General features: G+C 37.5%; 1 protein-coding gene across 9 annotated transcripts in view; it reads left to right on the top strand.

Annotated features, from left to right (window-relative positions):
- Positions 1 to 7104, top strand: part of MEF2C (myocyte enhancer factor 2C) — a 173197-nt gene extending 166093 nt beyond the window's left edge. For 7 of the 9 annotated variants that reach the window (XM_081942909.1, XM_081942906.1, XM_081942901.1 and 4 more), the window contains 2 exons: positions 1046 to 1181; positions 6695 to 7104. In XM_081942909.1, the coding sequence (XP_081799035.1) occupies positions 1046 to 1181; positions 6695 to 7016 (458 nt within the window). In that variant the 3' untranslated portion in view covers positions 7017 to 7104. The remainder of the gene's footprint in view (positions 1 to 1045; positions 1182 to 6694) is intronic. The other 2 variants (XM_081942908.1, XM_081942907.1) reach the window with 1 other exon arrangement.
- The last annotated feature ends 8164 nt before the right edge of the window (positions 7105 to 15268 follow it).

Raw genomic sequence — 15268 nt, 5'->3', positions numbered from 1 at the left:
GCCTGCTGGCACATTGTAGGTATAACCTACCTGCATCATTCACTTTTGAAAGAGCAGAAATACTTCCACGCCTACCTGAACTGCAGACTCCACAGTGTCTTATTTGTACACTCATGTGGCAATGCCATTTGTACATCAGAAAGACATGATAGGAAACAATAATGATGACGAGAGGGCATATCACTCCAGAGCTATCTATTCTATAATAGGCAGGGACTGGCAGCGCCAAGAATGCCTGCACCTAATCCTTATCTGGAATGGGAAGGCGTTTTCCAGTTCAAGGTACCTCCAAAAATTGAAGCCCAAAGTATGTCCGTCCTCCGTTGACTAGGGCTCTAAAACTCAATATGAGCCTGGCTGGTCTGGAGGCTACACAATGCAAAAACTGAGTTTGTGTACCTTTTTTCACTTCTGTACTTACAAGCTTGAATGTGTATTTAAGGTCACAGTCCATGGGAACATAGTAACAAACTCACCCCAGGGCCTAGGGTTGCTATTTCCAAGAATCCAAAGCTAATCTAATTTTGATTGCACTTTAATTTCCCATAAAGCTCATATCTTTGGCCCATCCTCAGTAGCAAGGGAAGGAATCCTGGTCCTCCAGTAGGTGCTAATCTAGACTGCCCAGCATCCATTGCTATGCAGGGCCACATAACTTCTTGCCCAGCAATATCCAAAGAGTCATAGGTTTCCCATTCCTTGCAAGTAAACTGACTTTGTAGGCTTCATTTTTTTGGTGTTGATAAATGTGTGCTAAAAATATTACAAAACTTCACAAGCTGAAAGTTCACCAGGAACCAGAAAATCACATATTTAGTATTTATATCCTAAGATAGTAAGCTGAGTTTATGCACTTGTCTATTTATGCATGTATCCACCTATTGTGCTAGCAGTGAGTTGGGAAGAGAAGGGAATGCCTTTAATACCAAAACTGCAAAAGATGTTACAATGCCTTATTAATGGAATTGGAGAGAATTTGTTCATAGCTATCGAACTCTTTCTTCTTAATTTTGAAAATGTTTTTTTTTATTATTCTTGCATTCAGAGTATTCGCTAAGTAGTGCAGATTTGTCATCATTGTCTGGCTTTAACACAGCCAGTGCTCTCCACTTGGGTTCAGTAACTGGCTGGCAGCAGCAACATCTACACAACATGCCACCATCTGCCCTCAGTCAATTGGGGTAAGTCAGAATTCAAAGCATCATATTATTTTTAAAAGCCCCGTGATCTCTCTTTTCTTCCCTGTCGTCACCCCTCCCACCCCACCCCAAAATAATAATCATCATCTTGGTTTTGGTTATAAAGTTTTTTCCCTCTCTGTTGGAGAAATAGCAATTAACAGCCAGTCTGGTGTTTGGAGAAGAATGCTCAGAGTTTCTAGTACCCTTGAAAGGAACCAAAGCCTTTAGTCTTGGCAGAATGACTGAATTCTCTTTTTTCCTACAAAAAACCCAAGAGAGTGGCCTCCATCTAATTCTGTCCTGTGTCCCTTTCTCTGTAGATAACATTCTGCTGGTTGTCAGTAGAAAGTGATATGAGAGGCAGGTGTAACACATAACAAATGGCAGGCCTGCGATATGTCAGTGATAGATGCATCATGCATATGGATAGATTGCAGTGCAGCATTTTTTTGTCATTAGCTAACATGGGGGAGGAGAGCAGTTTAGTGAAATCAGGCAACAGGTGGTCTATGGGATTAAATTGTCTTGGTAGTAGAGTTTCAACATTAACTTTACTAGGCCATGTTTTGTTTTATTTATTTGTATCCCGCCTTTATTATTTTTACAAATAACTCAAGGTGGTGAACAGATCCATATCTCTCCTTCTATTTTTTTCCACAATAACAATCCTGTGTGGTGAAAGAAAATGACTGGTCAAGTGTCACCCAGTTGACTTTAATGTTACAAATAGAAGAGAACAGATGAATCTCAGGGTGGAACCGTGAAGTCCTCAGTGCTCTCTGAGTTTGGCTGCTATGTTTTCAGCTATGTTACATTTGGCTAGAAGCAGCTGGCTTCACCCAGGCTGGCTATGAAATAACCTTCTAGCCCAAATTCAGCTGCCCCAAAGGCACGGTGGTGAGAACCCATTTGCTCCCTTGAATGTGGCTTCTTTCTTCCTCTTTCTTTCTTGACCTGCCTCAAAACAGCAAGAGGTAGGGAGGGGAAATCAGTATTCCTTCCATACTGTCCCGCTCTCTCAATCTGGGGGTGTGTCCCAATTAAGGTCATCTAAGATATCATCCTATCATGGAGAGTTGTAAATGGTGAAAAAAGGACTATAGTAAATCCCCTGCAAGGAATCCTCACATAACCACCATTCATTTGGCCACAGATATTACAACACTACTGAAAAAAGGTGATTTATGACCCGTCCTTGCTCTTACAATCGTACCAGCATTCTCATGGTCACATGATCACGATTCAAGTGCTTGGCAACTGTTGTGCATTTAGGACCATTGTATCGTCACAGGGTTGCCATTTGAAACCTTCCCAGACAGTTTCCGCCGAGCGAAGTCAATGGAGAAGCAGTGGTCATGTGTTATCTAAACGACCACGGTGATTCGCTAAATGGCAGCAGAAAAAATGTCATAAAATTGGATGCAGTCACATGATTGCACCGCTTAACAACAAATTTTAGGACCCTCTTATAGTCATAAGTTGAGGACTACTTTTACTTTGAATGTGGATGTTTTAATGGCTAGCACCCCAAGAGATATCAGATGACTGGAATATCTAAAATCCTGTAGATTATTTGACAGAAGGCATACTTCCATCATTTCTGAGGAAAAGCTTACATAAACCTACCACCTACTTGACCTGAGTCTAGAAATTACAGGCCAAAAGTTCAGACCTTGAAAGCAGATAAGCAATTCATTTAGAGCTCATCTGTTTTCCCCCATTTATTAACATAAATTTTCCACAATCTTCGTTGATTGTATCATAACCTTGTCAGAGCAGTGATATTAGAATTCAAGGGTTCTTGTTTTTTCTTCTCTGCTTTTAACCAAAGCCTTAAACCATTCAGACTTTAAGACTTTACTGCACTTTGCAACACCTGTCTGCTTAGTATTACCAACTGACCTACCAACTTGACCCACACATAATCCACATTTGCTTGAGCATCAAGCATTTTAGAAGAGGCACAGATATTTCACTTATTTCCCTTATACTATGATAAATTACATATTCAAAAGGTTGCCAGCGAGCAAATCTAGTGTTTATTTTCCAAGTGAAAGGGCATGCATTCCTGCCCTCTAGTGGCAAATTCAGGAGGGAAAAGCCTGTACTAATGTATACTATGCTATTGTAAGATGCAGAAACAAAAAAATAAATATAAACAAATCCAGTGGAACAAGGGAACTAGCAAACCATAATGTTCACTTTTCCTATGATCTGAATTGCACATAGTCAAGGCTGAATATCTTTTCAGTGATTGAAGACATGAGTGCACTAAAGATATTCCTCAATTTAGGTCCACAAATGGAATTTCCACCATACATTAGTGCAATTGCAAGTAGAATTGGACCTGATTTTAGAACACTTCCTACATCAGTCATGAAATGAGTGACCATGGTTGTTAAGCAAATCCAACTTGTCCAATAGGCATTTTCTGCCCGAAAAAATGGCAAATAAAGTTGCATATGTTGATCATATGACTGCAAGACATTTCAATTGGTAATAATTGTGGGTAGGTTGCCAAGCACCCCAGTTGTGATCACATGACCAAGGAGTTGTGTCACAGTCATAAGTATACATAGAGATCATAACTCACTTTTTTTCCAAGGCCATCCTAACTTTGAATATGTTGTTAAACGAACAATATAAATCAAGGACTATTTGTAATAAAATAAAATATTTACTGAGATGCCCTTCTTTTAGGATGCATTGAAAGCAGTAGCTCAGCCCTATTTAAATTAAACAGGGTACCATTCACTTCAGTGAGAAGTGGATTATACCAATTATTTTGTATGTGAGAAGTGAAAATTGTATTACCGTCAATAGTCTATTATATATTTCCTATAATCCTCATAATAATATTCTTTGTGCATTAATCTTAAGTGTTTTTTTTAAATACATTACAAAATAGAAAATACTCCACATAAGCATTTAAAGTGAAAGAATTGTTTTCAGTTGAACACCATAACATAAACAGACTTGTTTCACAAAGAAAGCGAGGTTCATAATTAAATGCTAAACCCGTGATGGCGAACTTATGGAACACATGCCAGAGGTGGCACCCACGCATGCCATCGCCAGCTGCTCTTCTGGTTTCTGGCACACTGGTCTTTGCACACATTGAAGTGCTGGAAACCCAAAGACCAGCTGGCCAGTGTGCATGCATGCACCGCCCACCTGGTGTTTGGCTTCCTGGTGCTCCACTGCACGCAAAGACCAGCTAGCCAACATGCATGTGTGTGCTGGAAACCTGAAGACCAGGTGTCCAGCACATGCATGTGCACCAGCCACTTACTCCTCGAGTTTCCAGTGTCCCAGCGTGCGTATTTGCATGCACACACATTCCTGTTTGGGCACTCGGTGCTGAAAATGTTCGCCATCACTGGGTTAAACCAATAGCAAAACTTCATAGATTTGACACTCACTATCATCTATTTCTAGTGCCGCCATAAAATATCTGCCCTAATTTTGTGTGTGCATTATTCTATGAGTATTTATTTTACATTCGTCAAAAATTTGAACTAACTGAAAAAAATAAGGAAAATAAGGAATTCACTTGGCAATTCCTTCTGTAAATCTTGTAAATCAGATTTAATCTGAAATTAAATAGCAGTTTGTTAGGCCCCCCAAAAAAGAAAATACTTCTTTTAATTCTGCTCTGTCCAATTTAGTATGTAAACTGGATCTTAGGAGTGTACAATTTTACTTTTTTAGAAATCAAGAAAACTATGTATGAGACCTTAACTTATTTCTAGCTAGTGCTTCTAGCTTCCACAGCAAATAGAGATATTCATTACACGGCAAGTTGAACTAATTTCCAATAGTTAACTGATCCCAACAATAGACGGTGTGTTAACCAGGTATTTCCAAGAATGTAAAATCAAGACAATTTTACCCTTTGGCTTGCTTTTCACGCAACTGCAACTGTAGGGCCAACATGCTTGTCCATTAAACAACTGCATCAATTTTGACAAAATCAGCTGAATGCAGGGCAGATGAAAGCAATTACGGATTGCAGCATTTCTCTTCTTCTTTGTTGACTAACAATAGCCATTCATTATTAAACATTGTGACAATTAATGATAAAAGCATTGCCACATCATTCCAAGGATAGCTATCTAGCATTGTTTTGCATTTCTGCAGAGTTTAAAGAACAGTTGGCTACAGTCCTTCACTTTGTGTTTAGCCACAAAGATTTTAGTGGGTTAGGGCTGAGCATGTAGGCTTTCCAGTCTTTCAAAATGTGCGGCTCCAGTGCTCAAATGACATATCTCCTTTATGCCATAGCCTTTCATCCCTCGGTGGAACATTCAATCTGCCCTGTCAGAAGTTGAGTGATATACAACTTCCATGCACCATCGACAAGTATTCACAAAGTTGGGAAATTATGTACATAACATTTTCCCTTCCCATCACCATTCTTCTGGGTCTAGAAAGCAAGCCTATTTTACACATCTTAGTAGTTTATGATAGAAATTTCAAACATTGTCATAAATATGTAAGAAGTTTATGTTTGACTAATGAAGTTGAATGCCATGCTGAGGCCATTTCAAGTCATTGCCATTAATATAGCTATTAGCACATTTTGAACACTTATTGGTTGAGGATTTATCCACATGGTGGCCGAGGAATTTTGGGAGATGAAATCTCTGCATCTTAACATTGCTGAATTTGAGAAACACTGATTTAAATAATTATATTGAAAATAAACATGAAAATAAAAAAACACTCTTGGTTCCAATTTCCTCATTGCCAAAAGAGGAGAGAGGGGAAAAATTACGGGAGGCAATAAGCAACAGATAACTTGGTGGTGTTTAACTCAAAATCATGGTTTCGTTTGGTGACTTTTTCTAATGTAACAGGGCTTTAGAATAAATCAGAACTTTCTGCATCCAATCTTGCATCAACATTTTGCTTATACTAAAAACGAATATTAGTTTCTATGTACCTTTGGGGTGATACAGATTTCGATAGGGAATTTTTGAATTTTTGCTCAAACCTCTTTCCGATATGAGTTGCCATATACCTCAGGACACTCACAAAGTCCAGAAGAATGAACCTATGATGTCTTGAAAGCCATGTGAAAAACCAAAAGATGCTGACTAGAACAACCCCAATTGCTCTTGTAGTTGAGTTATAAGCCATCTACACTAGTCTGCCATACAGCCTACCATCTTTTTAAATGACTTTTCTGTATATGCACACATTAAGACATCAGTCATGGTTTCAAAAACAGCAGGGTGTAGCTGACACTATTTCCCTTTGGGATAAAAAAATCATCCTGGCTGCAATTCTGGGCAATCCATAGAACAAACTGCAAGGACCATCTTAGGAGAGTCATCCTTTCAGACATGTCCCACAGCTGCAGAGACAATCCTTCACACACAGTCCTCCTTGGCTTTGTGCAGGGATGAGTTCTCCCCCCCCCCCATCTCTTAGTTAGAATTTTGTATAAGTGTGCATTTCAGGGGGCCATGCCTCCTCCGTCTGTAACTGGGTTTCCTTTCCTCCTACAGAGCTTGCACTAGCACTCATTTATCTCAGAATACAAATCTCTCCCTGCCTTCTACTCAAAGCCTCAACATCAAGTCCGAACCTGTTTCTCCTCCTAGAGACCGTACCACCACGCCATTGAGATATCCACAGCACACGCGCCACGAGGCGGGAAGATCTCCTGTTGACAGCTTGAGCAGCTGTAGTAGTTCCTACGATGGAAGCGACAGGGAAGATCACCGAAATGAATTCCACTCTCCCATTGGACTCACCAGACCTTCGCCGGACGAAAGGGAAAGTCCCTCCGTGAAGCGCATGCGGCTCTCTGAAGGATGGGCAACATGATAACTTTACTAGCTATTAGAGGTTGTTTTTTTTCCTTGCAGTGCGTGTGTGTGCTATACCTTAAGGGGAAAGTGGGAGGGGGGTCAATATGCATTATATGTGCTGTGTGTGGGGAGGGGGGGGAAAGTCAGGTACTCTGTTTTGTAAAAGTACTTTTAAATTGCCTCAGTGATACCATATTAAAAAAGATAAACAGCAATGCTGAAGAGATGCTTCACACTTGAGTTGTACAACAGATCACGTGTACAAAATAGGTTTTAAGGTTAACTTCTTTTTACTGTTGTGCTCCCTTGCAAAATGTATGTTACAATAGATAGTGTCATGTTGCAGGTTCAACGTTATTTACATGTAAATAGCCAAAAACAGGGGGGGGGGAAGAGGAGGCATTTGCCCAATCCTGGGCAAATCTTTACTGAGAAAGAAAGTGGCTGTTATGCAACAAATAGAAATTGTACAGATGTTTTGGGAGACCCAGAAATCGGGTGATTAAGGAAAAAAGAAAAGAAGGAAAATTTTACCACACTTAGTGCAGGGGTCTCCAATCTTGGCAACTTTAAGACTTGTGGACTTCACCTCCCAGAGTTCCTCAGCTAGCAAAAGCTCAATGAGGAACTCTGGGAGTTGAAATCCACAAGTCTTAAAGTTGCCAAGGTTGGAGACCCCTGACTTCGTGTATCTGAAAATGCTCACAAATGTGTTGGCATATTGTATGAGTATGGCACTCAGTTAAACGGATCAAAATCATTTAAAAGAGGACCATACTTGTGGGGAAAAATGTTTTGGGGTTTTTTTTTTTTAGTGTGAGGGCTAACCTATTTAATTTTTTTTTAATTCTGGGTCTGGATCACTTATTAAATAAAAAATATTAAAAAATATGTAAATTACATTTTCCTTATTTTCATATTAAAAAGTAAGACAGAGTTTGCAAAGCATTGTGGCTTTTTGTAGTTTTACATAAGCCAAAATGTGTTCTCCCCTTCATAGCTTTGCCAATATTTTAAACAGCCCTGAAGGAAACAAAAGGGGGAAATTTTTTGTATAGAAAGCACTACCCTAAGCCATGAAGAACTCCATGCTTTGCTAACCAAGGTAATTGTTTTCTCTTTGCAGAAATTTTGTTTTTGAAATGTGTATTTCTAATTATATAAAATATTAAGAATCTTTTAAAAATCTGTGAAATTAACATGCTTGTGTATAGCTTTCTAATATATATAATAATTATGGTAATAGCAGAAGTTTTTTGTTATCTTAATAGTGGGGGAATTATATTTGTGCAGTTGCACATTTAAGTAACTATTTTTTCCTTTTAGTTTTTCTTCTAATCAGAATGCATTTTACAGAATCAGTCAGCTGTTGGGGGCTAATCTGCAAATGATTAGAATTTTCCCTTCCTAAAGCAGCCCATATCATTCTAATACATCTGCAGTCAGTTTTTCATCTTGAGTAGTTTCATCATATATTTGAAATGTTCTTCTTACCTTATTTATGTTTTACGTATCTTGAGGCTTTCTGCCCCTTAGATCACAATGTGGCTCAACTTTGTCTTGTTTCTATACACCCTATATAATTAGCAATCTTTTAGCTGTAAGAGATAACTGAGAAAGCTTGCACAATCCCAAACAAAATGGAAATCTAGAGTAAAGTGAACATAATTTTAAAATCCATAACAATTACCCCAAATTTGGTATCCTGACTGCATATATTATGCCCAACATTCAGTAGGTTATCTCAGAACTACAAGCAGATTCAGATTCAAATGTGATCAAGGAAAAGGGGCCTTGGTGGCCAAGATAGCCCTTCCAACTCTGTGATTCTTTACTTTTTGTACTCTTTCATACAGAGTAATTGAGGACAGGAATAGCACCAAAAGGTCACCGTTCTAACTTCAATCTGGCTATAAATGTTGAGTTGTTTATGTCCAAGAATGAATTTATATGTGCATTACATTATTTATAATACCATCATGTACAGGTATACTGCAAAATAAATCCAATAAGGTCAAAGGGATTTGTTTCCAGATGACTGAATATAGGTTTACTCAGTATTTTGCTATGCAACACTTGATGACTTATGGCTGAATGTATGGACCACTGAAAAGTGTTGGGCTTATTTTGACATCTGTATTTAGTTGGTGTGAAGCATGTGCATTATGTTGAGTAACTAGAGCTGAATTCCACAGTTCCATTCAAATGTAGTGGCTGTGTTTTCTTTGAACAATCAGCCCTGCTATAAAAATTAACTATTATAATTTTCTAACTTAAATGGTTTGGTCACCGCAGAACAACATCCATTCTGTTCTACTTTCCTCTTATTGGAGAAAGTGAACATTATCCATGATTCCTACCCATACCTTTAATTAAGAATAGTATCAGAATAAAGTTATGCCTGCACAGGGTATCTAATTTATCTTTGACATTAGCACATATTATTTATAATTTAGCAGGCATAAAAATGCATGAAAGCTATGTCATTTGCTTTAAATACTTCCTTCCTTCACACATACTGGGATTGATTCTTGAAAGGAAAGGATATTTTTCCCCCGTACTAAATAATGTGTGAAAGATATATCTGGATTCCCAGTGCTGTAGGAGAATCACTTCGTATATGACTTAGTTTATTTTATTCTTTATAATTGTTTTATATTTCTTGGAGCTTTAAGTTCTGTCATGCAAATTAGGTCTTGGTGGTTCACTCTGCTGAGCTGAGCAAGTGACTGAGTAAATGCTACAAGTGATGTAGCTTATTTTCTTTCTTAGGACAGGAGGGCAGGGTAGCAATGTAGGATGGAAGAAATATGAATAATTTCTAGCACATTAGAGTCAAAGCACAGTTTATGATGCAGTTCTTTGAACTGCTCATTTTGATACAGTATTAATATAAAGCAGAGTGAAAAGTCTGGAGGCCTATTCACACTTTACCACTTAATCCCAGTTGCTGATTAATCTGTGAGACCTTTCCAGAGTCATGAACAAGCATTAGCAAACCAACTGGCTTTGGCAAATGTTAATGTAGACATAGATGTCTACACAAGAAAGTTGTGAAAACTCTGATTAAAGATACCAACCAAATATAGATGTACGGCTTTGTTCACTTTTAACAAAATCAGTAATAATGATACCACGTTAGCTATACCACAGCTGTAGTGTCATAGCTTATGATTCCAGACTGGCTCAGCAGTTGCTTTTTCTTATCCTAAGCATTTCTTGACTAGCCCAGAAACTCTTTGGAGTATGCTAAAGCCATATCATTTGCATGTATGTTCTAGATAACAGAAAAACTGATTTGATAATGCATTAATTCCACCAATGACTTTAAACAGATACATGTGCATTAAAGGAAGTGAGAATGGTGCCAATGTTTGATTTTACTAACTTCAATCAGGGTTCCAAATGATTTTCTTCACTTTAACATTTACCACCACTTGAGAACATTCATCTTCAACAGGAATTAAATATGCAATATGTATGTGGCCATTTTAAAAAAAAAGGAAAAAGAAAGAAATAATATTTGGCTTACCAGCATGGTTGTAAGTCATTTGTCAATGTGGGAGGGTGAGAGTGACATCCATGCGCATGTACACATAAAATTACTCTTGAGCCTATACAATTGAGAGGTTCTGTGTATGTGAACCAATGGAAATAAGCTCCTCCCACTCAGCCAGGCAATTGAATTGAATTGTGCAAGAATTGATATTAGTATTTCTTCCTTTTTCCACTATTGAGCTAAACTAAAATATAGAGGCACAAATCCTAGGGTTAACTGAACGTTGTAAATGGATTTAATTAATAAAGAAGCACAATGTTTAATGGTGATGTTACTTTCTAAAAGCTTTAGCAGTCAATCCTTAACTGTTCTTTTTATCTATACCTTAATAATTTTTGGTAAAACTACAACGGAGATACTTATGGTGTGATTCTTTTGTATGTAAGCAGTTTTGGGGCAGTGCCTCATAAAAGGATTGAGACTTTCTTCAACCTGAGCAGAACAAAATTAAAGACAACATGCAATAGCCAAAAGGATGTCTTCTCCCCTTAAGATGATATTTATTTTGGAAATAGCTTTTTAATGAAGGGATAAAGCCTGTTTTCTGATGACAGTATATGATATACACCACCCTTTCCAAATCTAGTGCCTTTTTAATATAGTGTCACAGTAAAATTTCTACCCAAAAAGGAAAGCTGGGAAAGATGAGATTTTTAATTCATATGTGAAGAACAGTAGGTTGGGGAGCACACATTTATATATTGTATGCATTTATGCCTTTCTCAGAAAAGGAGATTTAAAAAAACATTTTAGTGCTTTATCAACAGGTGTTATTTTTCTTCTTCATTTTTTTGGTAACTAAATGATTTCTATTTTTCCCAGAAGTGGAATTTAACATTTTAAATAATACAGTGATATCTGCTGTTTCTCTGAGGGTTTTTTCCCAAACAAAGCAAAAAATGCAAGAATAAAACAACTGCTATGCTGTTTTCAAGAATGTCAAGAACCCCTTTTTGTATTGTTTGACTTTGTCTTAGCTTTTACCCATCTTCCTCATAGATGCAACAGTGTGGTTTAGTTTGATTTGGTTTTCTTTCTTTCCTGCTGCCTCTAGAAGGCAAATACTTTACCTTTATGTCCCAAAAAGCCACTTGAAACCTCAATAAATGCTATTACCTAAACCCAGCATATTCCTCTGCTCCCATTTTATGCCATCTGCAGTGACATCTTAACGTCTATGGCCTCCATTTCTTGACACGGTGAGTCCCTCAAACAGCTGCTGGAACATTGGTGTCAGTTGAGAAGACCTCATTCCCAAACTAGTAACAGGCTTCTGTGAACATATTCTAACCAAAGATGTGGAGCAATCCAAGTGTAGAATTGTACCCTTTGTATCAAATTCTCTACATCACGATGGGCATAATCATGTTGTTTATTTTTGCTGTCCCTGCTTGTACCTCAAAATGGCCCATATTTCAATTTTATTCAAAGAAGTCAGCTCAGTGGTAAAAGAAACTCACTTAACCTAAAAAAGATTTGACTTGGATTGCTTCAGATGATTTGCTTTTGCTTTATTTTATTTTAATCCTGGGAATTTGCTTTAATTAAATCAGTGATATTCTCCTGCTGATGGGCACATGAAAGCGTTTTACGAGAAATATTAAGCTTAGAGGCTCACAGCGGCATAAGCTGGACTTTGTCGCCACTAGATGACAAGATATTTCAACAAATTTAAAAATCACACCTGTGTATCTCAAGAGATTTAATCAGCTGTCTGTAGTGAACAATAAATAAATTAATGGGCAAAAAAATCAGAAGTTCTTCCTGCTGGACATAAGGTATAATTTGTATTTTGCAGCCAAATCAGTAAAATTACTGGCTTTCTTAGTGTTACAGTGTCTGTGGTGCATTTGTTTTGTTTAAAAAATTAAATAGTCTTAGCCTCAGTTAGACATCCATGACATATCAAATCAAGAGTTTAAAATATGCAGACAAGACATGTTGTAATTCTAAAAGCAACTCTTCTCCTGTATTTTTTTTTCAATTGTCATGTTAACTCCCTCCTGACAGGATCTTAATGGGCAGCAGTATCTATTCTGGTAATATGCTATCTTAATAGTGCTAGAAATACAGAAATATTAAAATATATGGTTTGATTTGTTTAAAAAATATTTAAGCATTAGTATCTTCTTAATAAGATGAGCTAAGTTATTGTATGCAGTGGCTACAGGAAAATTGATCTGCAGGTGGATAGAATACTTTATCAGAGATAATCTGTTTACTTTCCAAAAAAAGTAGTAGCAACAACATTTTTCATTTGAAATATGCAATATTAATGTCAATATTAATAGCCTGCCAGTATTACATTTTCAGAACATTACAGTATCTAAATATTAAAATAAGTCAACAGGTAAACTGCTGTTGCAATCAAGATCTATTAAAAACTGTTTCTGAAATGACATCAAAAAGTGTAAACAGATGTTTAAAATATAAAAAAAGCTGTGTGTCTTGGGAATTTTTTTCCCCTAAGATCTTTGGCAGCAAAGTAGGTGTACTGTAAATCTCTTCGAAACAGTCTTGTCAAAACTGACTTTTGAACAGCATCTGACATAGGAAAGGTGATGTCAGCATCCAATATACCTGAGGAAAAGCCATCTTTCGAATTCTCAGGTCTTGGCCATTTAATATTTTAAAGATCAAAATTAGAACTTTCAGCAGAGTAAAGAAATGGATTGGAAGCTGTTATTGAGAAATGTCATTATGCAAGTAAATACTACAGAGTCTCTCACTATTGAGGAAGTTCAAATCCTTGATTTTGGCTAGATCGAGTAAGGGATTGAGCAAGGTGGCCAACAAGCCTCTTCTTTTGCTTCCCTTTTATAAAGTCATAGGAAGTTATTAGCAATACGGACGTAATTCTGGCGCTACTGTATAATTAACCACTAAAAAATGCATTTTCGAAACACATACCACTTGATATTGTAGTGTCTCAACAAATTGGCTGGCAGCAAATACCTATAGCAAGGAACCATTTTTAATGGAGATCTATTCTTTGCTAAATGGGCCAGCCAAGCCCAGAAGCTAGTGAGACAATAGACTAGAAGTCAAATATTTCTATCACATATCTATTGTGAATTTTTCCCCACATAGCCAAGATCTGATGTTCAAGTATTTGTTGCTCTTTTTGCCTAGTTTTATTTCTGTAGTTAAAATCATGAGTTAGTCAATTACATTAAAATTACCCATTTTCTCAATTGTTTCATTCAAGATGGTAAAAGCTACTGGTTTCTACTGGCTGATATTTTTCAGCCAAATGTCCTAGTTGTAGGTATAGGACAACTATCCACATCCAATTCACTGTGGGGTAACTTGCCACAGGACAATTCAACATTGTATTAATCATTTCATCCAGTTACATTTATTGTAGGTGACCGTGTTTTATCAAAATTATTGTGATCCTTGTATTTCCGGATTGACTTTATTCTATTATTATTGGCCATTAATTTAACTTGTATTTGTTGAATTGTGCTGTGACAAGTTGTCCTGCTACAATGAGTAATCCCGCCACGAGTTGGCTGTGGTGACTTGGTCATGGCAAGTTGATCATTTAGTTGCTTCATGTTCCTGAGACATTCTTAGTGGGCAGAGACATCACAATGTTCCCAAATACGTTATTGTGAGATTATAATTTAGAATATGTAAGTCTCTAGGAATACCCATTGATCTCAGCATTTATTATCACACCTATATAGGAAAAGACTCTTTATCAAACAAAAGAGAAGGTGGAGCCGGTACAAAGTAATCTACTATCACTGATGAAGCATCATAACCAAATGGCAACGAGAATCTCTGGATCCCCAATATACTGCAACATGGTAATTAAGCAAACAGCTGCAACAAGTGTAGATACAATCATAGATAAATAGTACAGGTCTATGTCACATTAGTGTAACAGGATTAATGTGTGTTCTTGAACAGGTTCATAGAACCCAAGTTGTTATCTCTATTCTGAACATTTTAAACTCAGGGCAGGCCCATGTTGATCATCTGCAGAGGGAGGGAGAGGGCTAAAAAAGTAAGATGGCAGATGCAACTAGTTACATAATCAACACTTTGCCCCTTTTTCGTGTGCGTCAGGCAAACATCAGGTTTTTATTTAATAATCTCATATGCTGTGATATTAAGCACTTTTACTAGAAAATAATAGGAGAGAGTTACTTCTGTTCAGATATGCTGAAAATCAAGGGTGGGTTGCTGCCGGCATTACTGCCGGTTCGGTGCGTGCACAATTTTGCATGTGCAGGCTAGCTTCATGCATGCCAGACATGTGTTCCACACATGTGCGTATTTACCCATAAATGCAATTTAAATTCTATGCATGCACAGAACTGAAAAACAAGATGGCGGCAGCGCCTGGAGAACCGGTTCAGGGGCGTGGCAGGCCTGGGTTCTGGAACTGTCAGTTCCAGCGACCCAGGCCGCCAAACCACTACCGGTTCAGCTGAACCGGTCCGAACCAGTGAGAACCCACCACTGCTGAAACTTCCATAGAAACTGTTGGAATTCAATTGAACTTAATGAGTATAAACAAGTATAAAATTGCAGCTTTGATATTAGGCAGAGAAGAGTAACCCTTTTTTAATGTATTAATTTTTAATTATACTGAACCAATCAAATCACAAGAAATTCTCTTTGTTGTTGTTGTTGCAAAGCAATAAATTTGAAAAGTGCTATTTGTTTTACAACTCTTCCCATAGTTCAGATGCAGA

The sequence above is a fragment of the Natrix helvetica genome (assembly GCF_964273705.1).
Source record: "Natrix helvetica genome assembly, chromosome: 2".
In the NCBI taxonomy this organism is placed as follows: Eukaryota; Metazoa; Chordata; class Lepidosauria; order Squamata; family Natricidae; genus Natrix; species Natrix helvetica.
The sequence above is the reverse complement of the archived record's forward strand: the minus strand, read 5'-3'. Positions and strand labels throughout refer to the sequence as shown.